We start from the raw sequence: 25,612 nt of genomic DNA on the forward strand, positions 1-25,612 counted from the left end.
CACCAACTCAAAAAGAACTTCAATTACAAAGATGGCACCACACGCAGAAGACGGCGTCGGTCATGCGAATGGGTTCGATGTGAAGACGGCTCCCAAGGATCTCTTTGTTGTCAGCTCCCCTAATGTAGAGTACACCGAGGACACCATCCGGTCAAAGTACACTTACCGTACCACCGACGTTACCAAAAACGCCGACGGCAAGTATGTGGCTGTTCCCAAGGACACGCTCTACGACTTCAAGGTCGACCGCAAGATTCCCAAGACCGGCGTTATGCTGGTTGGTTGGGGTGGCAACAACGGCACTACAGTCACCGCTGGTATCATTGCGAACAAGCGAAACCTCGTTTGGGAGACCAAGGAGGGCAAGCGCGGCGCTAACTACTATGGTTCGGTCATCATGGGATCTACCACCAAGCTCGGCGTCGATAGCAAGACTGGCCAGGAGATTCACATTCCATTCCATGACCTCCTGCCTATGGTCCACCCCAACGACCTTGTTGTCGGTGGGTGGGACATTAGCGGGATGAACCTTGCTGAAGCCATGGACCGCGCCAAGGTTCTATCGCCGTCTCTAAAGTCCCTTGTGCGTAAGGAGATGGGCGCCATGAAGCCCCTTCCCAGCATCTACTACCCGGACTTCATTGCTGCCAACCAAGAAGAGCGTGCCGACAATGTGCTTGAGGGTACCAAGGCCTCCATGGCTCATGTTGAGCAGATCCGCAAGGACATCCGGTAAGTCGAGAGCTTCCGCACAGCATTCTTGCCTTGGCTAACGATAGTCAAGTGACTTCAAGGCTACCAACAACCTCGACAAGGTCATTGTGCAATGGACTGCTAACACTGAGCGCTACGCCGACATCATTGAGGGCGTTAACGACACAGCGGACAATCTGATGAAGGCTATTGAGTCTGGTCACGAAGAGGTCTCTCCTTCCACCGTCTTTGCCGTTGCCTCGATCCTTGAGGGCGTTCCATTCATCAACGGCTCTCCTCAGAACACGTTCGTTCCTGGTGCTATCCAGCTCGCTGAGAAGCACAATGCATTCATCGGAGGCGACGACTTCAAATCTGGTCAGACCAAGATGAAGTCTGCACTGGTTGACTTCATGATCAGCGCCGGCATCAAGCTCACCTCCATTGCCTCGTACAACCACCTGGGCAACAACGACGGCATGAATCTTAGCTCTCAGAAGCAGTTCCGCTCCAAGGAGATTTCCAAATCCAACGTTGTCGACGACATGGTTGCTGCGAACAACGTCCTGTACAAGGACGGTGAGCACCCTGACCATTGTGTGGTGATCAAGTATATGCCCGCTGTTGGAGATGACAAGCGTGCTCTGGATGAGTACTACGCCGAGATCTTCCTTGACGGTCACCAGACCATCAGCTTGTTCAACGTCTGCGAGGACTCTCTCCTAGCTTCCCCACTGATCATCGACCTCGTTCTCGTCGCCGAGATGATGACTCGTGTGCAGTGGAGGGCTCACAGCGCTGGGGCCAGCGACGCGAAGTTCAACAACTTCCACAGCGTTCTCAGTGTCCTCAGCTACATGCTCAAGGCTCCGCTCACCCCTCCTGGCACACCCGTTGTCAACGCCCTTGCCAAACAGCGCGCAGCTCTCACCAACATCTTCCGCGCCTGCGTCGGTCTCGAGCCGGAGAACGACATGACCCTGGAGCACAAGCTCTTCTAGATGGATGCACGGTGGCTCGCCTCCAACACATCGATTGGAACCGAAGGGCAGCACATATGGCATGATGCTCTAGAGGCACATGTGGCTTACGACGTGATTTGACCAACTCACTACTCTCTTTAAAGCAATAGAAAATCTGTTTACTTCAATTTTGTCTGATCACTTGTGACCTGATAGTACTACCGGGCCATGCCAAGCAGTATTTGCATTGCAGCGCCGCAATTCGACTCAGCAACACGCGCGACTTCTTCATCAGGAGTCAGGCGAATATTGTGTCTCACGAATGCGGCAGGGACGCTCCTGTCCCGAACCTCACCTAAACACTATCCTTGACACTGCAGAGAACTTCATCTCCTCAACACGAACCTGCATTCGAAAAAATGCCTGCCCCATCGTCGATCCAGTCATATTTCCCATCACCAATGTCCAAGAATAGCGATGGCTTCACCACAGAAGAGATGCATTCCGCTCTTACCTCGTCAGGAGCGACTGCGGCCAGTGCATGGGCTGTACACACCTTTTTACCCTATCGTAATTACCTCACCACTAATGCATCAGAAAGCCCGCTCTTGACTACGAAGACGCCGATCTAGGTGCACTCGAGCCCGGTCCCTGCAACTGCGTTCTCATGGGCCGCATCGTCAACTTCCATGACCAAACCAGACCGAGCAAATCACACAAAGCAGCTCAAGGATGCATCAAGATCCTTCTTGCAGACGACACTGGTGTACTTACTGTACGCATTTGGTACAACAATACGCAGTATAGACTCAAGCTTGGCCAGCTTCTCAGTGTGTGGACGACACATATTTCGAATTCGTCCGAGTTCAACTCCTTGGCTCCGAATACTGCCCCAATGTTTACTACCATCTTTCCTGAAGGTGACAGAAACTGCCATGTTATGGTACACGAGAATAGTGACGATGGGACGAGGTTCAAGAGGCCGTATGGCATACGGGATGATAAGGTGTTGACTGGACTAATGACACTGAAGAGCTTCACGGATGGTGGGTATGATGTCGACGAGCCGAAGTTGCTGGTATGTGTTAAAAGTATCGGAGCGCGGAAAAAGTGTGCGTAGTTTCTAGACCCCGTGCTGTCTAATCATCTCTCGACCTTTGGCTCACTCAATAATCAGACATAAACCGCAACGGCACGACCTCCGAACTCATCTCCATGGGCATCTTTGACGATACGGCAGACGGTCAGCTTACGTTGTACTCCTCCATGTGCGACTCCGCGTCTCTCTTCATTCCCTCGAAAACAGTTTTGCTCATCTCAAACCCCGGATGGCGGATCGAGAAAATGGCCAAGCTCACGCTGAGCGGTAACTCACGCATCGATGTCGACCCAGACATGGGCGACGCACGACGACTGAGAGCGCTAGCACAGAAAATGACGAAGAAAGAACATGTCAATCTGCCTTTTCCTGTCGCTGACAGTTTAGTAGAAGAGTTCAAAACTGCAACCGTAAGGGCACTGTATACTCTTGCGGATGTGGATGATGTCGCTCGCTCGCTCTCAAACAAAGTATCCAAGGAGACTATTGTTGGCTACCTCAGCGTTATCATCACAGAGCTCAACATCGTCACGATACATAAACGAAATATGCTTATGAGCAACGAGTGTTGCGGAATTCCTATTTTCGCCAACAGCATAGAGGTTGAGTGTAAGCAGTGTGATAAGATGGTCAAACTAAGGATCAATCCCAGAATAGTGAGTGAGCTACAACTCTCCAAAACCAAACGGGTTCATTCCTGATGCTTTCCAGCTCGGTGCACTTGTCGACGAAACTGGTCAGATCAGCTCTGGGAAACTCATCCTCTCGGATGAGGCATGGTCCCAACTACTCGGCCGCACCTCGATGCAGCTCATTGACACTCATATCAATGTCCTTAAATACCTAGAACAGCGCATACTGTTCCTGCGCATCACATTAGGATTTGCCTTGAATCTAGAAGATGAAATTGGAAGACTGGCTATATGGTGCGTTAGAAGCTAATGGTGCGTTAGAAGCTAATGGGGGTTAGCAAAGAGATGTACATGAATATGGGCATGAGCTGAGCAATAGGAAGGTCATTGAAGGTCTGTGTGTGCTGCAAGAACCGAGAGCCAATCATCATCTGTCAAGCAAGCAACTATTCCTGCTCAAAAAGGATTTATATAGAAAGCCAATAAAACAGAGGGGTATATCGTTCTCTCCCAATCCATTCCCGCGTACACCCAAACACCATACGAAAATGCTTGCATGGTAGGTCTCCTGGACGAGGTGAAAAGGCCGAAGAAAGAGCCACATAGATCGTTTTCATAAGACAGTTGTCTGTTCGGACACCAGTCCTTGTCCGTTCCCATCGGTAATTCTTGTATTTGATTGCAGCATATGCTTGCATGTCTATTGCTCCCCGAGTACACCTGCAAGGCCTCTCAGTATGTCGCCTACACCAACTCCCTCTGTGCCGACTCTTTCCTTTGCTTCCCGATCTCGCTCCTCTAACCTCTTTGCCGCTGTCCCTAGCACACAATCAGCCACCCGTTCTGCTGTAGCGCGATACTGTTCGATCTTATGAACACCATCTGCAAACAGATCTATGTGTGGTTCTAGTGAGTTGGCGAGTGATGTAAGGTGTGATTGTAGTGCCGTAGGCGATGTGAATGTGAAGGCTGATGACGGCGGTTGTGGTGAGGTCTGTTGTTGTGATAATTGGAGGGAGGAAATTATGGCGGCTTGGTCGGGATCGAGGAGGGATGTATCAATGTCCGATAGTGCAGGTGGCGCAGTGGGTATCGAAGGTGCGGGTGGAGGAAGGTTGGCTTTCGACGTTGATGCGATGGCTTCCCATGCGGCTTTCTCATCCTCGAGGCTACTCCGCTGTCAGTATGGTGCGTTCGTGTAGTGGGGAGATTTGAAGACATACCGTTTGACTTCGTCTTCCAGCTCCTCCAATTTGGCTTTGTTCATCTCGTTCTGGGGATTCGGCTTCTTCACCACTAGAGGTGGTGCTGTTTCTTCCTATACAACAGTCAGCCCAAATTCTTGTCTAACTGAAGTCCGTCCGCGTACCCTGCTGAACCAGTCCGAAAGCTCAGGTTTGCTTGCAAAGTCGTCTATAAGCTCTTGTTGAATCGCTCGCGCAGCCATGATGGCGTTCGCGTTCTTAACGTCGCCCGATGGCTTCGCTGGTAGTGCTCGCGATCCGCACCATGTTAAAAGCTGCTTCATCCGCCGTGGTTCGGGTAGACTTTGCTCGATGTACTTGTAGAAATCCCGTACTTCGACTTCAGAATGGGGTAGCGCTGCGACTTTGTCAGTACTCACTAGCTATTGGAGGCGCTTTTGCATGCCATTAGGGGGTTCCGTCTGTGCATTGTGTTCAGACTCACCATTCGATTGTCCGCTGTCTATTAGCGAACTTGCTCTCCTCCCTCGCAAGCCTGTGCTACTCCTTCTTGACCCGTCCTTGTTGCCGCCCTTGCGCATTTCCTTGTTTCTCGTTATGACTGGTGTGTCGGCAAAAGGCAGCATGATCTTTTGGGCGTTGGGATCGCGCTTCTTCGCGGCCTGTATCTCATTGTGTCTTGGTGTTTGTACAACTCCATACGTGCTCTGGGGCTCAAGTTGTACTTCTGGCGGGGGTGTGACCTGCTTCTTCCTCTCTTTCTCCAATGGTGCAGCTTTCTTGGTGCGTATCTTTGTTGCAGGAGGCTCTGTGGACTTTGGTCGCACTTCTAGCTGTCTACTGTCGGCAGATATGCGCGCTGATCGCCGTCGCTTTCCAGAGTCTGAAGATTCTGGATCGGCTGCCGCAACTGATTGTTTCTTCTTCCGCGCAGCTGGCTTGACGGGTTGCGCTTCGACAGCTCGCGCAGGCTTCGTTGGTCTTTCCTCGGGTATTGGTTCTGGTGGTGGTGGTGCTGGCGCAGCTGGTGCCTTTGTAGTCCTTCGCGACGACGTGCGACGCGAAAATTGAAAGCCGTCGTCATCCTCGTCGTATGCAGCTGCCTTTGCTGTCTTCTTTGGCGCAGCAGTCGCCTTTTTGTTCGTCCCATTCACCTCGCCCTTTGCTCTCTTTGGCGCCGGCGCATCGTCGTCCTCGAAGGCTTGTTTTGCGCTCCTTCGTCGCGTCGTCGGTCGGTTTGTGGCCATGGAAAGCGATTGGAGCGGTGGGCGCGCGAAGATGGTAGTCATGAGTCCAGTTGCTGCGTCACGGGAGTTTCGGGGAGTTGAAGTTCGGTCAAAGCGCGTGCATTGGCGCGACAAACGGGCGGGCGTAGACAGGGCGGGCTATGCAGCGTGTACGATGGTGATTCGCGTGCGACTCGGTATATGCCTGCGTTATCTGTACGCAGGCTCGTAAATGATTTGGCGATAATACGAATATTCTTAGGCGACGGGCGTGGAGGGGAACGGTCGTCTCACGGGAGCAAGGAAGCTGGTGTGTGCACCTGTCGCCAGCATCATCAAAACAATGGTTTTGGGACTAGCGTGTCCAAGTGAGGCATTAGCGCATCCCACATCGACGAGCGTCCGTCACTTGAGCTCGAGCTTGAGCTTGAGCACAACCCAAATCTTCCAGGGGATGAACATGATGTTACAGGACGCGAACCAACTGCTCTGTAGTATAGATGCAAATGATACATCCTTGTAGACAACCAAAGCAAAGTCGCTCAAAAAAAAACGCCAGAGAACAAGCGACTACCCATGTCGCTGATCTGTATGCTCCCCTACCATCATGACCTCGTTACTCCACTTAGACACACACCAGAACAATGTTGAATATCCAAGCCTGCCCATTTCCGTTTTATGTATTCCTTTTCCTATGCTATTCTACATCCCAGCTCCAGGCATGGGTCCTGGCACGCCTGGGGGTGCCATGCTACCCTCGATGCGGCGTTTTGCGTCCTGCTTCTCTTCATTGGTAGGGTTGGTCTTGCGCATGTCGGGGACGTAAGCTGGCCTGTTGGGGCTGTGACCGATAGACATGCCGACACGAACCTATCAACATTAGTAACACGTATTGACTGCAAGAACGACAGGACTTACCAGAGTCTCCAGAGCAGAGTTGGAGTTGTCTACAAGATCCTCATCATATCTCATCTGACCAGGCTCGAAGAGAAGGAGCAACGTGCTTCCACCAAATTTGAAGTAGCCCAGCTCCTCGGCACGCTTGACATGTTCGCCCTTCTTGCGCGTGATGACAGTGCTGCCGACCATCATGGCGCCAATGCATACGACCATGACACGGCCATGTGCAACCGAGTCTATGGGCACTACGACGCGCACATTCTCGCCGTATACGTCCAGAGCTGAGCGGATAGCCATTGGGTTCACTGTGTAGTACTCTCCTTCAATTGTCTTTGGTTCATCCAAGACACCATCGACAGGTATGTGGAACCGATGGTAGTCTTGTGGCGCAAGTCGGAAGATACCGAGGGAGCCTCCATGATAGCGTTTCGCGTCTTCGGGGTACGCATCACCAAGCAAACGCTCGATGGTAAAGTCACGGCCCTTGACCCAGATGGCCTGTGCTGAGTCGATCGTATTGAAGACTACGGTTCGGCAGTCAGACGGCGAGACGATGACTCTGGGGTCATCAGGTGCAGAGCACGGACGCGCGCCCGGCTTGAGTGCTCGGTAAAAGAACTCATTGAAGTTCTTGAACTGGTCTGTTGGCAACAATACCTCAGACATGTCAAGCTGATGGAAGTTGATGAAGGGCACAATTTCAGCTGCTGAAGCAGGGTCATCGTATTTCCTTCCTTGCTTGAAACTGAGAGACTTGAGCAACTTGCGGACTGCGGCATATTAGCATGATGGATTCAGTACAAGAGCGTTTGGCCACTTACTTCGCTTCTTCTCCATGTTGTTCGACTTGAGGCCCTTGTAGAGCAAGCGAATACCCAGACGTACGTAAACGCTCATGCGCTCTTCGTTGATCTGACCTGTAAGACGATCTTGGACAAGGATGTTTGCCGAGTTTGCGCCTAGTTTGTAACCACCGTACGAAATCTTGGTGATGACCTTGGAATACCATTTTCGCTGCGCTTGGCTTGAAGTGACGAAACCAGCCATAACAATATTATTGACTTGTCTCCAATCTTGACTGGCGCAGGTAGCAATGTGTGTAATGATGTTAGCATCGGACCTCTTGTTCAACTTTGGCTGGTGGCAGATGGGACATTCTCGGATCTCAATGACATGTTCTTCTCCCTTTTCGTCCGCAAGATCGTCGATCTGCAGGTTGTCGCCTTCTTCGCCTTCCCTGCCCAAGACGTTTGTTTCAAGCACTGGAATGGACGTTGTTGAGCTGTTTTTGTTGATGGGCGTGAGCATTCCAGATGCCAGCGAAGGAGTCTGTGTGCCTGATGCAAACCCAGACCTCTGGGCATCTCTTGCCTCTGTGGCCTGCAGTTGATCTTCAAGGCAGATGACGGCTTCGTCGAACGTAAGCAGAAGATCTCCATTGTGTGCTTCGGCGAAACGTTCGAAGAAGCTGTCGATGGTCGATTCGTGCAGGGTAGAGCCAAGAGTATCGAGCATGGTGGTCAGTTCTACTTTATCGAGAAGACCACTTTCATCGGCATCGTACTGTTTGAGCATAGCCCTCCAGAACTGTTGTCGAAGAGCCTTGTACGGGAGGTACTTTGCGCGAATGTAGAGGGTTGGGTTGTGTTTGTTGCCCCAGCGCTCTTTGTCTTTTAGCTCCAATGGCAGTGTGTACATTTTCAAGTCTTCGTCATCTGCAGCGGATGGGTTTATGTTGACGTCGCCGGCTACAGCAAGATTACCGTTGGAGTCAGCTGCAGCGTTGTTTGGGGTGAGCGAATTGGTCGGCTCTTGTACAGAAAGTGAGCCTGTCGAGTTTTCCTTTTTCAGAGACGGCCGACCCAGACGAGATAGACTGTGAGTTGAAGCAGAGCGAGATATGGGGATGCGGAAGCGGGACTTTTTCGAGCTGCCAGACTCTGAAGGAGAGAGACCAGGAGAGTCTGATGGCTCAGGTAGCCTATATAGCCCCGTCTCTGGGTCTTCCTGTGGGGCTGTAGAAACGGCCTTTTCAAGGGGGAAGTTGACGGTGCCAACATAGTCGTTGCCGGAGAACTTGTCCTTGTCGATGACGGTGAAATTGACAGAATAATTGGTTTCATGCCGTAGAACCTGGAAGACAAGTTTCTCGTCAAAGACGGGATTTAGGTTATGACTGACGGTCTTGGTACGATACGTCTTCTTCCCGAGCGAAGTTACAACGAACGGGTCCATGTCAAAGGTAGTCCTGGTCACTGAGGACGTGTTAGCTTGTGTAAGAGCGCACCGCCAGGAGGGAGGGTAGGGGTAGGGGACTTGCCGTTGCGTGCCGGTGGCAGATCGGTACACTTCTGAATCTCGAGGAAGAGAACACCAGCTATATCGCCATTGCTGGAGTATTCGTAGCCGGTCTTGGATTTGGCCTTTCTCTTTAGCCTGGCCAACTTGAGCTTCTTCTTCCGCTTCTCCCGCTTTTCGGCCTTTTTCGATTCGTCCTGCGCCTCGTCGGAGCTCGATTCATCCTCTTCGGCGTCGGTAAGGTTGCTGTCACCGCGCATGAGAAGCTCGCCTTCGTCTTCATCGGGGCTTGGTGTTTGTCCTGCAATGGCGAAGAACTTCTGTAGGATCTGCTCGGGTGTAGCGGCGAGGTTGACGGGGTCGATGAGGGAGAACTGGATTTGGATCTCGCCGGAGACGACGGACTTCTTCTTGCCTGAGCGCCGCGACTGCAGGGGAAACCATTGTGGCTCCTGCTGTGTGAGTCCGTTCTGGAATTGCTCCTCGAGTATGACGTCAAACTCGCCCATGTAATCCTTCCCGAAGCGGTCCTTGTCCCAGCAGACAACCTCAAGCAGGAGGCTCTGCTCGCCAAGGATGGGCAGTTCGAGCGTCTCGTTCCATTCGGGGTTCAGCTGCTTGTTTATGGTGGGCGTGGTGAATTTCTCGTCGCCGAGAGAGAGGACGAGGTACTGTGGACTTTGTGGTTAGAGGGGGCATGCGTGGTGGCAGCGACGTGGCTGTGGAGGGACTCACGGGGTCAGAGGTGCCGCTCCGGTCCTTTGCAGCGAGGTTTCTGCCCTGCATTCATGTCAGCTGTGGGTTAGGGGGGAGAAGACACGGACGGGCGCACTTTGATGACAGTCGCCCTCAAGACCAGGCCGGGTGCTGGCTGCTCTGGCATGGCGCGTAGCTTGGGGCTTCCCGTGCGGCTGGCAGCAACAGAGGGTGGGGTGGAATTGGGATTGGAATTGGGGCTGGTGGAGTAGCTGGTTTGCTGCTTGAGGCGGTGCGGAAGCGAGAGCTTGCTGGTAAATGTAGGTCGCGGCATGGTGGCAGGCTGCGCGTTCAATCGGAACCTGCTGGCCGAACCGCGGTAGCCAAGTGCCTAGGGATTGCTTGACGTCGCGCCGTCGGTTGGCAGAATGGGGCTCAGAACATGCAGAAAGTCACAGCAAGAGGGCGCGGGAGAAACAGAGATGCAATGCGACGCGAGTGCTGGCGGCGGCCCAGATGAAGAGTGAATTAAGCTTGGGGGCCGCCGCATAGCATACCTTGGCCCCGGTACTTGGGGCACGCGCAGACAGACAGCTGAAGGAGGGCAGGCCCGCAATCTGTCTCTTGCGGCGTGGATAGGAGCAGCGCCTGCCGGCATCGCGGCTGGGCCCATGTGCATGTGCATGTCTTGTACAGTACAGTACCATGCCTGATCGACGGCTATGCCTGGCTTCTATGCAGAGCGCCCCAAGACATGTGCAATAAGCAAATGCCGCCCTCTGCCAATTGCTGCATCTCTTGGCGACTCAGGCGCGCCTGCCCTCCAGGCCGAGAACTGCGGCGACCGTATCCAGACCCCACTGGGAACCCACTCGACGCCATCAGAGCAGCCGCAACCCAACCGGACCGGCCATGGCCAGCCCTAACCAGCCCTGCCGTTCATCAGCGACATGTCGACATTGACCCCTCAATCCTGCCCTGCGAGCAATCCGAGCAGCCGCCCGCTGTTTAGATATGCCGACCCTGTCCAGCCTGTCACAAATGCCGCAAATGCCATCCCGTCCTGTCTGTCTCACCAACGCCTCGCGCTGACGGCTTCCGCACCAACAACACCGCCTGTGTAGCGCGGATACCTGTCTGGATTGAGATGCTCCGGAACTATGCTGGGCCGCTCCAACTCGAGCTACATGTACCATTGGTAGCCTGCACTTCTACGCGACCCGTCTTGTTACAGGAACCTCTAACCGCATCTACACTACCTTACTGTGTCTACTCCAAAGAGCCGACCACCTTCCAAAGGTAGCGGGGTACATGCGAACGAGGGGTATCTTGCACAGCCCGCTCCCTCTCATCGCTACTTCCACCTCTTTCGGAACAACTCAGCACTCCAACTTCCATGTACCACCAGGCCACCACAAAAATGTTCTGGCTATCTTGTCAGCCGGGAGCTCGTGCTCCGAACCTGTAACTTGTGTGACACCCATCGCAGTCCCCGATTCGCCAAGTTTTTGTCTGCCGCCACTTCGACTGCGGGCCTTGAGGGCCTTGCGTGCCGTCAGACAAGCTGTATCAGATTGCGACACAGAACAAAGAGGGCAAACTAACCATGGTGGAGCCTTTTTTAGGTACAATACCGGCAGTCGCGATCCGCCAACGCCGATGCCAGCGACGTCATACCTCAACTACTCCACATGGATCGTCCGCCCATCCGTTCCGGTAGCCGTGGCTGATGACGTGGCTGGTGGTGTGGCTGACGTACTCCCACTGAACTAGAGTGAGTCAAAGTGTAGAAAGTACTGGCGGCTTCTCCATAATCACGATTTGACTCGTCAACAGGGGGCTCATTCCCTCTTGCATGTACTTGGCGGCAAACAGCCCGAGCCGATAGAGAGCTACCTGTTCAAGAGTTTTCGTGGAGCTCTTCCAGACTCGAAAGAGCAACGGACATTCTCATGGGATGCGGATGCATGATAATGTGTTCGCTAGCATCACGGGTTGAAACCATGTGTAGTTGGCATGATGGTGATTGCAAATGGTAGACACGGTGGTAGCCAAAGGTCATGATCAATTGCAGCGACCTTTGCACAGAACCCATCGAGACGCAAAGGGTTAGTATTGTCCTCCTCGAGCTGAGTGCGTAATGGCTTTCGCTTTCTCTCCGAAGTCAAGCGGCGAGATTGTCATAAGCTCCTCGGCACTTTCGAACGTGGCAGCCACGACCTATTTACATTGTCAGCACATGTGAAAGTCCACAAGAGAAACACACATCCAAAAATGTATGAGAACGAAGCTCAAGAAGGGAGAAGGCATAGAGTCTACGGGTTGGAAGATGCACTCGTACCCTCTTCCTTGAATCCATAGCCTCCTCGAGACCGGACAAACCATCGTAGCAACTTCGATAGATAAGGTAAGCGATCTAGTGATCTGGTACAGAAGCCAGCATCGTAATGGCTGTAGAGTCAAAAGGAGTACGTTGATGCCTCAAACGTGAGAGGTGCTAGCAGATAGCCGTGTAGAGGTGAGAAATAGAAAAGTTTCGAATCGCTGCACAAGCGCATCGAGATTGGAAATGATGAAAACGGTCGCGTGGGACTTTGGTGATCATGTCTGCTGGTCTTGAACACCCTTGACCGTCTCGCAAGCAGTTCGGGGCTGCGTTACTGTAGAATAAGAAGAGAGAAGTTGTGATTGATTCTATGTACAAGTAAGGTAGCGGGTTTATGTAGTCTAGTAGGAGACGCTAGTGAGTGAAACATATGATAGCTTGTAAACCAACAGTTACGCTGAACCTTCGGTCGAGGCATGATATGTCATGCGTGATTGGAGATTCAGACTACCCAAGGACAGAAGAGCCAGAGTGACAATGCAGATACCCGCCTCCGTGTCTCAACGCTAGGATTATATGGAGAAATCGGGTGTGCTAGTAGAAGTAGGACACCAAGAGAGTATATACAAACCCATGCTCAGCCACGTAAGGGGAGAGCAAGCTGGCAGTAGTAGTAACGTGAGTAGGAATAGAGAACAGAGAATGCTTGTATCAGGGATTTTAATTATGTCCAGACACGGGCATGATGTAGCAAGACAAGGCTCTAGGTACGACGAGCTAATGTTGATGAAAAAAACTCCCTTATGGAAAAGGAAAAAACAAACAAAGTGCATCGAAGGAAATGGGATAGATATAGAGCTTAATACTGGCCATCTCGGCCTCGTCTTCAATTTTTTGGAGAACGACTGAAACTTCAATGGCACCTCACGTAAATGCAGCCGCCATCACCGACTCACCGTCTTACCCAGGTAGCTATCCTATGGAATTCCATTCGCCACGGATATGCAAGGAGCATGTCAGACCTCGAGTCAGAAGGACATACGTAATTTCAGCGCAGACGCACTTATCCGGTATGACTGAGGCTGGGCGCTGTGACAAACACTATGGATGCATGTGCGTCTGTCTTGACCAAGTAGGTATCTGGACGATCGCGACCACACCTACTCACCCACCACTCTGCCCTAGGCCACAACATGCACGAACGTATTCCGTGGAAAGACGCGGCTTTTTCTATCCATCAAATTGGATGCGGTATCTCACCGAAGGATCATAAAGCTCTTGCTACCCACCCTAAATCTATCGGTACGGTGCTGGAAGATGGAAGATGGAAGCCGCTCTTCGTCCCCGTGCATGAGATAAAGCATAAGCGAAGTAAAAATCTAGCGAGTGCAGTCGAAAGCCGACGTAGTGAACACAAACACGAATTACCGGTATTCGCAAATAGCGATGTTGGAAGAGAAAGAGAGGACCAGACGAGCACCGTTCCAATGTTCGGCGTCCAGCCTTGCATCACGCTAACCGCATCCACCCAACCACTTTCACCTTGACAATCAACACGCGCAAAAGACGTCGATCATCACCTCGTACCTCGTCCGACTGCAAAATTGGTTATGTGGACCAACAAGGACGTACGTACTCAACCCAGACGTCAGTTGGGCTACGTACATCACACCCGCTTATTAGCCACGTACTGCAGAGGCCCGTGACCTGAGTGAGACCGACTGAACGGTCGCACCGCAACGTCCCATCGTGAGAATAGCCGTAATGATCGTATCGCATCGCAGCGGGGAACGATCTGTGCCGCAAGGCAAGGCAAGAGCAGCCGATGCGGCCCGAATAGTATGGAGAAGGGTGACCAAGGTGTTCGACTTCCCCACAGTTTGCGCTCGAACAGACACAGGAGACCAAGGTGTCGGGTTGGCAAAAGGGTTTGATTTTCGTGTGGGTGTGCACGATGTTGGCTCCCTTGCTTTGTCCGTAGTTGTTCCGCGAGATTTGTTTTTTTGTTTCTTCCGGAGACATGGTTGCTCCCGCGTTTCTGGGCGATTATGCCTTTGCAAGGTGTGTGAGCACCGACGGCTGGGTTGAGTTGGGACCTATGCTGACAATTCGCTGACAATTCAGTCGCACGGGTCCATCATCGTCGTAATCAAGAAGCGGTGATCAGTGCATCTCTCGAATCATGGATGCAGAGGATCAAGTCAGAAAAAAGAAATTCATCATTTCACTACATATCTCACACATGCTGTATACATACTAGGGCAATCTGCCACACCATAAGAAAACAAGTACGTGCAGCGGTAATAGACAGACTCGAAAGAACAGGTAGTATTAGGAGAAAAACTTCTTTTGGGAGCCGCCGTAAACGTCGGCCTTGCTCGCCTGTTGGAAGAATCTTTGTAGCAAGGGACATGTTTCGATACCCAATCCCTCTTTGGGGCCCAAGAAAACGTTAAAGAAATAAGGGGATGAAAAGTCGCTTCGCTGGAAGTGTTCCATGGCCTCCTCAGCCCGCCCGCAGGGTATCAAAGAGAGAGCGACACGGGCCTAGAACGAAACCATTTCTCGACGAAAGAAGCGCAAGCATGCAAAGCAATGTCCACAAACGCCGATGTAGGACATGAGGCATGCAACCCGTGATCCAAGATCAGTTGGAAGATGTTCGTTTATCCCACCGCCATTGCGCTTATATCAAACCGCACAACCGAAGGTTCTCTTGGATAATAATGTCTACAAAATGTCAGCAAGTTTTGCGTATACCGGGGGTCGAGAAAACGTACCGTTTACAGCAGCCATGACGAATCGAATTTGCATGGTGTCTGTAGCGCAGGTGAAATGGGTGTAGATTTGCTTGGTCTCGTGTTGGTTGAGCGAGACGAATCGGTTGAGGATGTAGTCGCATGCGGCGGCGTAGTCTGGGCCACCTTCGTAGTCAGGGAAGTAGTTCTTCATCGGGCTGACGGGCAGCTTCTCCTTGAAGCGATCGATCTTGTTGAGGAACAAGATGATGGATGTTTTGACGAACCACCGCGAGTTGCAGATGGAGTCGAACAATGTCAGGGCTTCTTGCATACGGTTGACGGTTTCGTCTTCGAATAGCAGCTGGTCATACTCGGAGATGGCGACCAGGAAGAGAATGGTGGTAACGTTCTCGAAGCAGTGTATCCACTTCTTGCGCTCTGATCGCTGGCCACCGACGTCGAACATGCGGTAGGTGAGATCGCCGATGATGAATGTTGTTTCGGTGATACCAGTCGTCTTGACACGCGATCGGAGCACGTCTTGGTCATTGGGGATGTAGTCGGGCGCAGCGATGCGGTCGATGGAATCGAAGTAGCTATAGCTGTTAACAGTGTTGCGCGCGCACATGGCGAGAAGGATGGCTCACTATTTAGCGGAGTCGTTGAGCTGGTACTCGCGCGAGCGCTGGAAGCACTGCTGCACACCGGCATCCTTCCACAGGACTGAGATGGCGTTTCCAACCTCCGGGGGCAGGCTGTCGCCCTCGATCTGTGCGGGCTGCATGAAGATGGTCTGGACGTGGTATTCGGCGCGCTGGTCGTCGAGCGGCAGCTCGAGCGACTCCATGGCCTCGAGGATGACGCGCATCGACTGCACCGTGTTGCTGAAGATGATCTCCTTGAACGACTCGCGCTCGTCGCGCGAGTAGCCACCCTCGTGGATGAGCTTCATCTGCTTGAGGATGGTCGACTTTCCGGATTCACCGGCTCCTGCGCGCTGTTAGAGGCTGCTGACGTGACCAGCGTCGCGATACTAACCGAGGAGCAGCATCTTGATCTCGTTGCGCTGCATCATCTTGTCGCGCTTGAGCTGGTTCTCAATCTCCTCGTTCCTCTGCTTGCCCTCCTTCTCCTCTGTGCTCATTCCGCAACCCATGATGGCGGCAGGCGACGGTGTCCGGGGTAATTATTACGGTGGAGGAAGGTACGTGGTGATGTTCCGTCGAGGCCGGCCAATGCGGAAATCTGGAGGGCCGTGTCAATAGGAGGTCAATGGCAGGCGGCGGTGGTGGTGGTGCGAGTGCAAAAAGGTTGGCGACTTTAGCCGTGGGCGAGACGGGCGAGACCGACTGGAGGCGATGCCGACGGTTGCTGTGCACTCGACGGCGGCGCTTGGGTCCCAGAGCAGGCGAGGCAGGCGCAATGGCGTCGTGGGGGAGGAATGGCTCACCTGTTATTACAAAGCGTACCCCCAATGGCAGGAGTCGATGTACAGCGATCAGATGCGGAAGGGATGGAGGTGACGGACGAGAGCGAAGGGATGGCTGGCGTATGGCAGACGACGAGGCTCGCTTGGCTCCGAGGTCTCAGGGTTGCTGCAAGGTCGGCTCGGGGGTGGATCGGCTGGGGGGGGGGGGGGGGTGGGGGAGAGCAACTCTACGTGCGCACTCGCTGACTGTGTGTCGCAGCAAGAAACAAGAGGCGGTGCGAAAAAAAGTGCCGCGAGTTGCACAACAGCGAATGGGTCGATGTTATGCCGGCAAGAGCGTCGATTGACGTTTGGGAGAAGCAAAGAACGAGAGGCAAGTAAGAAGGCTTGATGAAGGCCGCGAAAGGAGAGGCGCTTGCCCGAATCGTGCCATGCCAGCCATGAAAGGAAGCAACGCCAGCTCTACTGCTGCTGCTAGTGCTAGCCTGACCCGGGCCACCCTACCACTACCACCAAACCCTCCGACCTGTCCATGTTGCGACGACTAGCATCGCTAACACGTCTTGCCGATTCCCCTTTGCTGGTTCGCGATCTCGACGACTTCTGGCCTGCCCGCCATCGTGCAGCAAGACCTATTACAACTGACGGGCCTTCCTACGCCTGCCTGCCCGGCCATGTTCGCGTCCCCTCCCGCCTGTTCGTCCGCGCCTCGCACGCGTTCGCTCACCGTAAGTCGTGATTTGCAATTGGCTTCTGGGCACAGCAGCTATTTGCTGCACCTCTCCCGCCTCTCGCTGCAGGCCCTGGTGTCGCCCCCCCCCCTCTCAGCCTCCTTTGCACCACACAGTTCGACATGGAAGCGCTGTCGAGAACACGCCAGATGCGACTCCCGTAACTCCCGTCCCGCTTGAATCTGACTAGTTCCGCTTCTAGAAGGTTTATGGAAAATGAGGACCCATTGTAACAAGAGGGCCTGACGCTCGGAGACGCACGAGCATCCAGGCACGCTTGAAACCCTGGGGCGTTTGGCCTCCGTCTCTCACTCATGGTGTCTTGCACCCACAGGCAAGGACCCGGCCTTGCACTGCATCGTTGCATCTGCTGCTGTTCTACCTTTATTAGCAGCGCTGACATGCTCTGCACCACGGCGCTGCCAGCCACTCGATTTCCTTCCAAGCCGACGCTCAGACCGGGGCGGCGATGTTTCTCAAGCCTAGTCCGGCCTAGCGCTGCAGAACGTGAACATTCGCCAAACCTCCGTCGCTCCTTCATCTCCCCGACTCGCGTGCTTCGACCAATCACTGCGCCATCAGATTTTTGATTTTCCCAGGTATTCTCGCCTCGCCTTTCTGCCGTTGCAATCGGTTGGGGCAAGAGTCGTGCGTTCCGATCATCCTGCCTCACGTCTGGGTGGATGCTGGACTTATGCCCGCGCTGGAGTACCTCGCATACTTATGAACGTGTTGCGCTTATAACAAACCCTATATCCGTCCCGCTAATATCACAATCACTAGTTTGTCCTTTGACCATGGCTCAGTCGCACCCTCTTTATGCTGTCTCGACTGCTGGCAAGCATCTTCCTGTCTTGACCACTTCCTTCTAGGATGATGCATCAAGAGTTACAGCTCTCGTCTCAACCCTCACGTCTTGCGCACAGTCACGAGTCAGACGGACGGGAGGATCCACGAACCACACGTGGGAGCAATGGCCATCCATGACATGAGCGCCGCTGAATAGGGGGACAGCTCATGCTGCGTACAGCGGTAGCTACGCGAACAGGTGACCGCTGCTGTTTCTCGTCTGTGTTCAGGCATCCTCCACGCTGTCTGATATCGACTGCTTTTACTTGTTTCCTTTCGTAGACACCACATCGCAGACCACATCACACGTATCTCCACCTTGTACGCCTGCAGGAATTTCATCTCCTTACCTTGTTACGATCTGCGCCCTAAGCCGGAGCCGGCCTGTATTCGACATCTCTTACCCGTGAGCTCCACCGACCTACGCAACATGCACGTCGCAGGTACCCGCTTCGGCGATGGCATCTCCACATCATGAAGATGTTGCCGCGCATTTAGCCATTTTGAGGTCCGATTCAGGAAAATGCCGAAGAATATCGATATTTGCCGACCCAGAGGTCTGAATCCTCTCGACTTTTGGACGGAGTTACAAGTCATGTATGCTGCAGCGACGACGGAGTTTCGACCAACTGGTTGTTCTTGTAAATGATGACCTACCATGGTATGGATCTTACCTCGATGAGCGCTAACATGGAGCTCAAACCGGCACTAGAATGAAAACGTCCTGCACATTGCTTTGTCCTCACATCAAGACCGGTAGGAAATATGTTTCTTCAATCAGAGCAGCACGAATCACTGTTGCTGTGGTCGACATGAAACATAACTATATTCAGATGCGCACTTACTGTCGGCCGGCCGGCTGGCGCATGCGACCGTCAGGACAGTGCACGACATGATCAGTCGAGTATCGCGTCGCCTTTACAAACAAACAAATCACCAATGACGCGGTTCTGGACTAGTCGCTCACGCTGGGCTGCAGCGTGTTTTCGTCCCACGTAATGCACGTAGGCCAAGACTCACTTTTGGAGTTCTGCGTGAAGTTTATACAGGCGCCGTGCAACCACTGGCTGACGTGGTAAACTAGCCTGAACCCCAGCGCTTAGCGCACGATGCGAGCGCCTAGAATAGCATCTCTGCACCACCACATCCTCGAACCGACAACTCTCCAGTCAATCACCTTGCTCCAATGTTGCGAGCGCTTACTGTAGGTATCAATGGCCTCAAAGCCCGTTATCGTGGCGCCTCAGCGGTTGCCCAGACAGGGCGCCGACACGGCGGCTGGTGAAGACGCCAATACATATTGTCAGCCTACCATCCCCCGCTTGTTGCTTCTTGGATACATCAACAAAACTTCATGAGACTGGCGACGCGTTACGAATTTCCTTGAGTTTCTCTCCTTCAATTTCCTTGTCATCTCGCTGCAGGTTCAGCGCTTCTTTGCATCATCCCTCATGTCTAGATCTCTTAGTGAGTAAATTTCTGTCATACGGTCTTGGTTGGTGCAGCTAACGCTTGTACAGATACTGTACAACTATGCTTATGAGCCACTTCCAAAGGCTATGGATCTCCTCAGTCTTTATAATATTAACTCCGCTGATGCTTGCGGCTCCTACTGTCGCTTCCACACCACGATCGCTCCCACAGCCGCTCCAACAAAATGTACCTCTTTGTGCACAGCCATGTTTACAGACTTCGCTGGACGAAAGATTCCCTGTAGCATGTTCTGGTCAGGAAAACCTCCAATGTCTTTGTTCTCGTTATAGTAATGTTGGAGAGTCTTTGGGCGAGGTGGCTCTAGGCTGCATATACCTATCGTGCCCAATGGAGGAGACTCAATCATCACTCAGTTCAGCGTACGGGATTTGTCTTGGACAAAAAGATGCAGTCATGCCGACGAAGAGTGTTCTTACATACGTCGTCACCAGCGCAACTCGCACCATGTCTCCGTCCTCCACTCGACCGACGGCAACGAACACACCGAAGATTACGTCTACCTTGCAAACCCAGAGAAGTTCTACACAGTCCGCTTTCGCCGATACGGTCTCATCAATACCATCCGCCACACCATCGGCAACATCTTCATCTGTCCCAGTCACTGTGGCAGCAGAAGCTCCTCCTAGAATGACACCCGCACAGATTGCCGGACTATCAGTGGCCGCAGTAGCAGCCTTCGTCATGGCCATCGGGCTCATGGCGCTGAGCGTATGCTTGCGCAGGCGTAAAGAGCGACGGGTGGTTTTCGATACAGACGAAAAGGGCAAGCAGCTTTCCACACGGTTTTCGCACTATGTCCCAGTAGAGAACGTTCTTGAGCCACCGAAACAATTTCCTCTCGTGCCCCCACGAGCTCTCCGCAGAGGTAGCAAACAGCGTCCAACACAACGTCTTGGGGTAGGGACTTCGAACAGTTCTTCGAATTCCTCATTGCCGCTCGATCAGATAGGTCTCGCCATCAGTGCCGAGCTGGATGGAAAACCCTTGGTACCCAACAACGCCTCAAAAGCTGCTATCGCAAATCAGCAAGCGCCTACCACGACTCAGGCACCTTTTAGACCAGTGAGTACGATGACTCAGGAGACAGTCTTCGAAGAGGACGAGGCCTCATCGCATCGAAGATCTTCAATGCTGTTGCCCACGCCTCCCGTCCCAATTCCCCCTATCCGTGCTCTACAGCCCTCGAGGCCTGTACCGAACTTTACCGCCAACAATCGACCAGCGGGCCGCCGATCCGAGCTGTTTCTCGACATTCCCGTCCGCCATGAGAGACCTCAGCCGAAGCGCGTTGTGGCGGGAGGGGTTGCCTCACATGGTTCACCACAGCCACCTCGTCCCGAGCACGCAATACGCCCACGCTTAGCACCGCCCTTCCAGATGATGTCTACGGCCACTTCTTACGAATCCAAAGCTACGACTGCCAGCTCACGCGATGCGAGCACGTCTGGGGACATTATCGACTACTACTTCTCCAGTAACCAGAGCCGAGAGCCAACACCCAAAGCCAGTCCAGCGCGTATTATCCGACCAACAGAATCACCAAGAGCTGTGCAGATCAAGCCCAAGAAGTCACACAGCAGCACGCTGTCACGCTCTACCTCGCGCAACTCCACAAACTTGCGCGATTCTCTGACAAGTCAAACATCCTTCGAGACAACGAACGGCAATGAGTCCACGCCCGAAGACGAAGACGAGGACAAGCAGCTATCTGATGAGAGCGTCAGCAGTAAACAACAGCTATCTCCTGTAGCTGAGTCACCAATCTCAAAGCTTCGATACCCAAAGGTGCCGCGGGCGTCAAATCAGCTTGTGCCGCGTAGCCCAAGGAGCTCACCACACCAGCAGAACTTCAGGAGTCCACGCAGAGCTCCAGATCCATCGACGCTTCTCCAGAAACGCAACAATGCTCTTCCTCCACTCTTGCTAGAGTCCCGACCCAGACTGAACAGTCCTCATCGAGATCCCTTCACGTCCCCACCTCGCGTCACTAGTCCCCCGCGCAAAGTCCGTTCGCATGTGCGCAGCAACAGCACTGAGTCGTGGAGTACCACACCTGTGTCGAAAACAGGCATCGATCGGAAGAGTCGCGTGCAAAGTGGCGCATGGGGTAGAAGCCCGGTCATGTATGAAGAGGATGTTGTAAAGCCGTTGAATGTGAGACGGAGGAGGGACGAAATGTCCGAGTTGAACATTGGCAGAGATGTGGATGTGGACTTTGATCGGGACGGGTTGAAGAGTCCCGTGTGGGTGCCCCGTTTGACGCCGAGAAAGAAGGGCGATGATTTATTCCTGGAGGTAGGATGGGGTGATGGTGTGCGAAGATGATGTTCGATTCTTGACTACATAAACCTTTTCTTGTGTATAAATTTTCTTAATGGTCGAAGGGGAGGGCAGGAAGGGTGGTGGAACCAGACACGACTGTCATTCTCATTGCATGTTGTATAGTACGAGATAGATACCCAGAGATCTCATTTGTTTCGTTACGTAGGTCGAAAGTGTAAACGGAGATGTCAACCAAGCCAGATGTTATTCCGCAGGCCGTTTTTCTTTTTCTTTGACTGCGTTAGTCCTGAATCAGCCTGGACGCATGAGCTTCATGGTATTGCGTTTACGGTTAGCCAAGCAGTGGGATAGCTAGGTATACAGCACCGGGCGCGCTATTTGTCCAACTGACCCGAAAGCCTAGTCTCTCATCTTCGCAATCTTGCGCTCGCCCAGCACACCGGAGAATGACCAGGTTAAATGTCCGGCTCTAGTCCAGACAGCTGTTTTGGGGGTTCCGCGATTGAGCCTCATCTACTCAGCTCCGTTTCGGCCGCGGCGCCGATCCCGGTGTCGCGGTAGCCGCCCGGAAGAATTCTGTTGTATCGTGTACTTGCGCGGCGGAAGTTGAGGCAAGAGATTGAAGAGTGGTTCCCTGCGCTATCGGGGCACTGTGATCCGTCACGTCCGTGATGCGGTCGTTTTCGGCGCACGGCGGATACGTAGGGAACAGAGGCTGTTCAGGGCAAGAGGTTAGTAATAGACAGTCATTTGCAACAACATGGCATGATGGCCAGAACTAGACACGCAAAGCCTGGTCAGCACACGGCGCAGGCTTACTAAACGGAAGCAGCAATTCGTGTTGTCCGTGGCTTGGACGGGTGGGATGCTGCATGCGATGGCAGAAAGTGCGGCGACTGGTTGATGTAATCGGGCTTTGAGAGACCCCACTAAAACGTCCACCCTGGCGTAAGAGTTGAGGCAGGCATGACGCCTAGCCACCCCACTATAACTACAAAACCTAAACACCAGCACGTCTGCGCAACTTCTCTTCTTCAATCTTTTCCCCATCGACAGACTGCCCATCATGCCGTACGGAAAGACTGACGAGCTCGCCATCAACACCATCCGCACCCTCGCGGTATGTTCAGTCCTCTTGTTGTTTTCTGATCCCGTTGCCGGCCCCACCACTATCAACAGCTACCCCGCCAGCAGCTCTCATCCCAACAAGAGCTGTGGCAGCTTGTTGGAGCCGGTTAGAAATAGTAATCAGAGGTTCAATGGCTGACTTTGTGTGTTTCTGCAGGTCGATGCCACCTTCCAGGCAAACTCCGGCCATCCGGGTGCCCCTATGGGCATGGCCCCGGTTGCCCATGTCGTGTTCAACAAGTTCATGACTTTCAACCCCAAGAACCCCAAATGGGTCAACCGCGACCGCTTCGTTCTCTCGTACGTACTTTTCTGTACTTTTCATACATATAATGGCTGCCACGACGCAAATTCCAGGCAGGTTGGGATTGCGCGGCAATTCTGGCGCATTTCAGATGAAAAGCTGCGCGATTCCGCTGTGACCGCAGACTATAGAGCATTGCTTTCGCTTCCCCGGTCTCTTTCCGGAGATCAATCGCGGCTTTTCGTCTCATCTTCGGTCCTTCGCTGGTCAATTGCTCGCGTTGGCGTTGGCGTGACAGCCACACCCCGAGACTGTATGAGATAGCATTGCTGACTATGAGTGCTTAGCAACGGTCACGGATGCATGCTCCAGTATGCTCTGATCCACCTCTTCGGCTACGACGTCAGCATTGACGACTTGAAGAACTTCCGTGTATGTACTTTTCACATCTTGGCCATCTACCAGCACTAACTTCGTTGCAGCAAATCGACAGCATTACCCCCGGTCACCCCGAGTCCCACGACACCCCCGGTATCGAGGTCACTACCGGCCCTCTTGGTCAGGGTTTCGCCAACGCAGTCGGTCTCGCCATCGCTGAAAAGCACACCGCCGCCGTCTTCAACAAGCCCGGCTACGAGCTGATCAACAACCACGTCTACATGTTCTTTGGTGATGGTTGCGCTATGGAGGGCATTGCTAGCGAGGCTGCCTCCACTGCCGGTCACTTGAAGCTCGGAAACCTCATTGCCATCTACGATGACAACCACATCTCCATTGGTATGTTTAGCAAAGAACTCAAAAAAAGTTCAAAATCTGACGTTATACAGACGGTGACACCAAGTGCGCTTTCACTGAGGATGTCTCGAAGCGATTCGAGGCTTACGGCTGGCACGTACAGCACGTCGAGGACGGTGACTCTGACCTCGAGGGCATCGAGAAGGCCATCGCTGAGGCCAAGAAGGTCACTGACAAGCCCTCGATGATCAAGCTTACCACCACCATTGGTTTCGGTTCCAAGCTCCAGGGTACCGGCGGTGTCCACGGCAACCCCCTCAAGGCCGACGACTGCAAGCAGGTCAAGGAGAAGTTCGGCTTCGACCCCGAGAAGATGTTCGCCGTCCCTCAGGAGGTCTACGACATGTACCACAAGCACGCCGCCGAGGGTGCCGCTGCTGAGGAGGAGTGGAACAAGCTCTTCCAGAAGTACGGTGAGGAGTACAAGGATCTCCACGCTGATCTGTCCCGCCGATTGACTGGCGACCTTCCCGAGGGCTGGCAAAAGGCCCTCCCCACATACAAGCCCACCGACCCTGCCATTGCCTCAAGAAAGCTCTCCGAGAGCGTTCTCGAGGCTATCCACGATGTCGTTCCTGAGCTTCTCTCAGGTTCCGCCGATCTGACTGGCTCCAACAACACCCGATGGAAGAAGGCCGTCGACTTCCAGCCTCCGGAGCTCGGTATTGGTGAGTGGTCTGGTCGATACCTGAGATACGGTGTCCGTGAACACGCCATGGCTGCCATCATGAACGGTATGTCCGCGTACGGCACTATCATCCCCGCCGGCGGTACTTTCTTGAACTTCGTTTCATACGCCGCCGGTGCCGTTCGTCTGTCCTCCCTCTCACACCAGCGCGTCATCTACGTCGCTACCCACGACTCCATCGGTCTTGGTGAGGACGGTCCCACCCACCAGCCTATCGAGACTCTCGCCCACTTCCGCGCTCTGCCCAACATGATGGTCTGGCGCCCAGCTGATGGAAATGAGTGCTCTGCTGCTTACTACATGGCTCTTACCTCCAAGGAGACGCCATCCATCCTTGCCCTTACCCGTCAGAACCTGCCCCAGCTTGAGGGCTCAACACTGGAGAAGGCCATCAAGGGTGGTTACGTTGCTCTTGAGAACAAGGACGCTCAGATCACCCTTGTTTCCACCGGTTCCGAGGTCTCCCTCTGCTTGGAGGCGGTCAAGACCCTCAAGGACCAGGGCATCACCGCCCGTGTTGCTTCCCTGCCTTGCTTCGAGGTCTTTGACGCACAAGACAAGGACTACAAGATGTCGGTCATCCCCTCTGGCATCCCATCTCTCAGCGTTGAGGTCATGTCCACCATGGGCTGGGAGAAGTACTCGCACGAGCAATTTGGTCTGAACCGCTTCGGTGCCTCTGGACCATACAAGGAGGTCTACAAGAAGTTTGAGTTCACCCCCGAGGGTATTGCTAAGCGTGCGAAGGCTACCATTGACTTCTACAAGGATGTCAAGCCTCTCCGATCTCCTCTCGACCGCGCGTTCCAGCAACTTATCTAAGCGTTTGCGTAGCGCATGATTTGATTTCTGGAGGTTGTTGAGACTTTGGAGCATCGTCTCTGGCTTGTAATGAGTGACGATATGTAAGAAGCAGCAGCCTGCTTCATGAAGAAGGGAAAAATATGGCCCTACTAAATAGAATTTGATTCCCCCTTTGACTATGCCTATAGTATTCTGTGATATTCACCTGTGACGCACGTCTACGATCATCTGGTTTTTGTAAAAGACTACTTGAACCGACTACTGACAGACGATATGTTGTCCAAAGTGTGAGTTTCTAGATCCGCAAGTTTGCGCGAAAGCTGCCCAGGCATGACAATAGCGCACGCGCATTGCAGCTGAAATGCACAACTGTCAAGGCTCTCACATGT

The 25,612-nt window shown here is 53.3% G+C and overlaps 7 protein-coding genes across 7 annotated transcripts; 3 read left to right on the forward strand and 4 right to left on the reverse strand.

Annotated features, from left to right (window-relative positions):
- Positions 1-31: 31 nt before the first annotated feature.
- On the forward strand, positions 32-1,694 carry ACET3X_004333 (uncharacterized protein; the record flags this gene model as incomplete). The annotated part of the gene is made up of 2 exons (XM_069450526.1): positions 32-732; positions 785-1,694. The coding sequence occupies 2 exons, from the start codon at positions 32-34 to the stop codon at positions 1,692-1,694; spliced, it is 1,611 nt and encodes a 536-aa protein (XP_069308311.1).
- Positions 1,695-2,074: 380 nt separating this feature from the next.
- Positions 2,075-3,758, forward strand: ACET3X_004334 (uncharacterized protein; the record flags this gene model as incomplete). Its single annotated transcript, XM_069450527.1, has 5 exons — positions 2,075-2,203; positions 2,257-2,767; positions 2,833-3,410; positions 3,466-3,680; positions 3,725-3,758. 5 exons carry the CDS (start codon positions 2,075-2,077, stop codon positions 3,756-3,758), a joined length of 1,467 nt encoding a protein of 488 aa, XP_069308312.1.
- A 328-nt stretch (positions 3,759-4,086) lies between these two features.
- ACET3X_004335 (uncharacterized protein) lies at positions 4,087-5,838 on the reverse strand (the record flags this gene model as incomplete). The annotated part of the gene is made up of 4 exons (XM_069450528.1): positions 4,087-4,555; positions 4,610-4,704; positions 4,756-4,988; positions 5,076-5,838. 4 exons carry the CDS (start codon positions 5,836-5,838, stop codon positions 4,087-4,089), a joined length of 1,560 nt encoding a protein of 519 aa, XP_069308313.1.
- A 449-nt stretch (positions 5,839-6,287) lies between these two features.
- Positions 6,288-10,264, reverse strand: ACET3X_004336 (uncharacterized protein). The gene is made up of 6 exons (XM_069450529.1): positions 9,848-10,264; positions 9,751-9,795; positions 9,038-9,686; positions 7,539-8,972; positions 6,736-7,487; positions 6,288-6,687 (listed from the first exon to the last, which is right to left on the reverse strand). The coding sequence occupies exons 1-6, from the start codon at positions 10,043-10,045 to the stop codon at positions 6,520-6,522; spliced, it is 3,246 nt and encodes a 1,081-aa protein (XP_069308314.1). The 5' UTR covers positions 10,046-10,264; the 3' UTR covers positions 6,288-6,519.
- A 4,459-nt stretch (positions 10,265-14,723) lies between these two features.
- ACET3X_004337 (uncharacterized protein) lies at positions 14,724-15,934 on the reverse strand (the record flags this gene model as incomplete). Its single annotated transcript, XM_069450530.1, has 4 exons — positions 14,724-14,767; positions 14,818-15,374; positions 15,426-15,768; positions 15,817-15,934. The coding sequence occupies 4 exons, from the start codon at positions 15,932-15,934 to the stop codon at positions 14,724-14,726; spliced, it is 1,062 nt and encodes a 353-aa protein (XP_069308315.1).
- Positions 15,935-15,967: 33 nt separating this feature from the next.
- Positions 15,968-16,883, reverse strand: ACET3X_004338 (uncharacterized protein; the record flags this gene model as incomplete). Its single annotated transcript, XM_069450531.1, has 3 exons — positions 15,968-16,023; positions 16,229-16,349; positions 16,854-16,883. The coding sequence occupies 3 exons, from the start codon at positions 16,881-16,883 to the stop codon at positions 15,968-15,970; spliced, it is 207 nt and encodes a 68-aa protein (XP_069308316.1).
- Positions 16,884-22,534: 5,651 nt separating this feature from the next.
- Positions 22,535-25,405, forward strand: ACET3X_004339 (uncharacterized protein). Its single transcript, XM_069450532.1, has 5 exons — positions 22,535-22,684; positions 22,850-22,992; positions 23,284-23,368; positions 23,419-23,713; positions 23,764-25,405. Exons 1-5 carry the CDS (start codon positions 22,631-22,633, stop codon positions 25,239-25,241), a joined length of 2,055 nt encoding a protein of 684 aa, XP_069308317.1. The 5' UTR covers positions 22,535-22,630; the 3' UTR covers positions 25,242-25,405.
- The last annotated feature ends 207 nt before the right edge of the window (positions 25,406-25,612 follow it).

The sequence above is a fragment of the Alternaria dauci genome, chromosome 3 (assembly GCF_042100115.1).
Source record: "Alternaria dauci strain A2016 chromosome 3, whole genome shotgun sequence".
In the NCBI taxonomy this organism is placed as follows: Eukaryota; Fungi; Ascomycota; class Dothideomycetes; order Pleosporales; family Pleosporaceae; genus Alternaria; species Alternaria dauci.

What these genes read in the sequence shown, in the direction of transcription:
- ACET3X_004336 (XM_069450529.1), bottom strand. Translation starts at nt 10,045, where the DNA reads ATGCCGCGACCTACATTTACCAGCAAGCTCTCGCTTCCGCACCGCCTC. An exon ending in TCTGCCACCGGCACGCAACG is followed by an intron (nt 8,973 to 9,037) that starts GCAAGTCCCCTA and finishes ACACGTCCTCAG; the next exon opens with TGACCAGGACTACCTTTGAC. An exon ending in CAACATGGAGAAGAAGCGAA is followed by an intron (nt 7,488 to 7,538) that starts GTAAGTGGCCAA and finishes AATATGCCGCAG; the next exon opens with TCCGCAAGTTGCTCAAGTCT.
- ACET3X_004339 (XM_069450532.1), top strand. Translation starts at nt 22,631, where the DNA reads ATGCCGTACGGAAAGACTGACGAGCTCGCCATCAACACCATCCGCACC. An exon ending in CGCGACCGCTTCGTTCTCTC is followed by an intron (nt 22,993 to 23,283) that starts GTACGTACTTTT and finishes ATGAGTGCTTAG; the next exon opens with CAACGGTCACGGATGCATGC. An exon ending in TGACAACCACATCTCCATTG is followed by an intron (nt 23,714 to 23,763) that starts GTATGTTTAGCA and finishes GACGTTATACAG; the next exon opens with ACGGTGACACCAAGTGCGCT.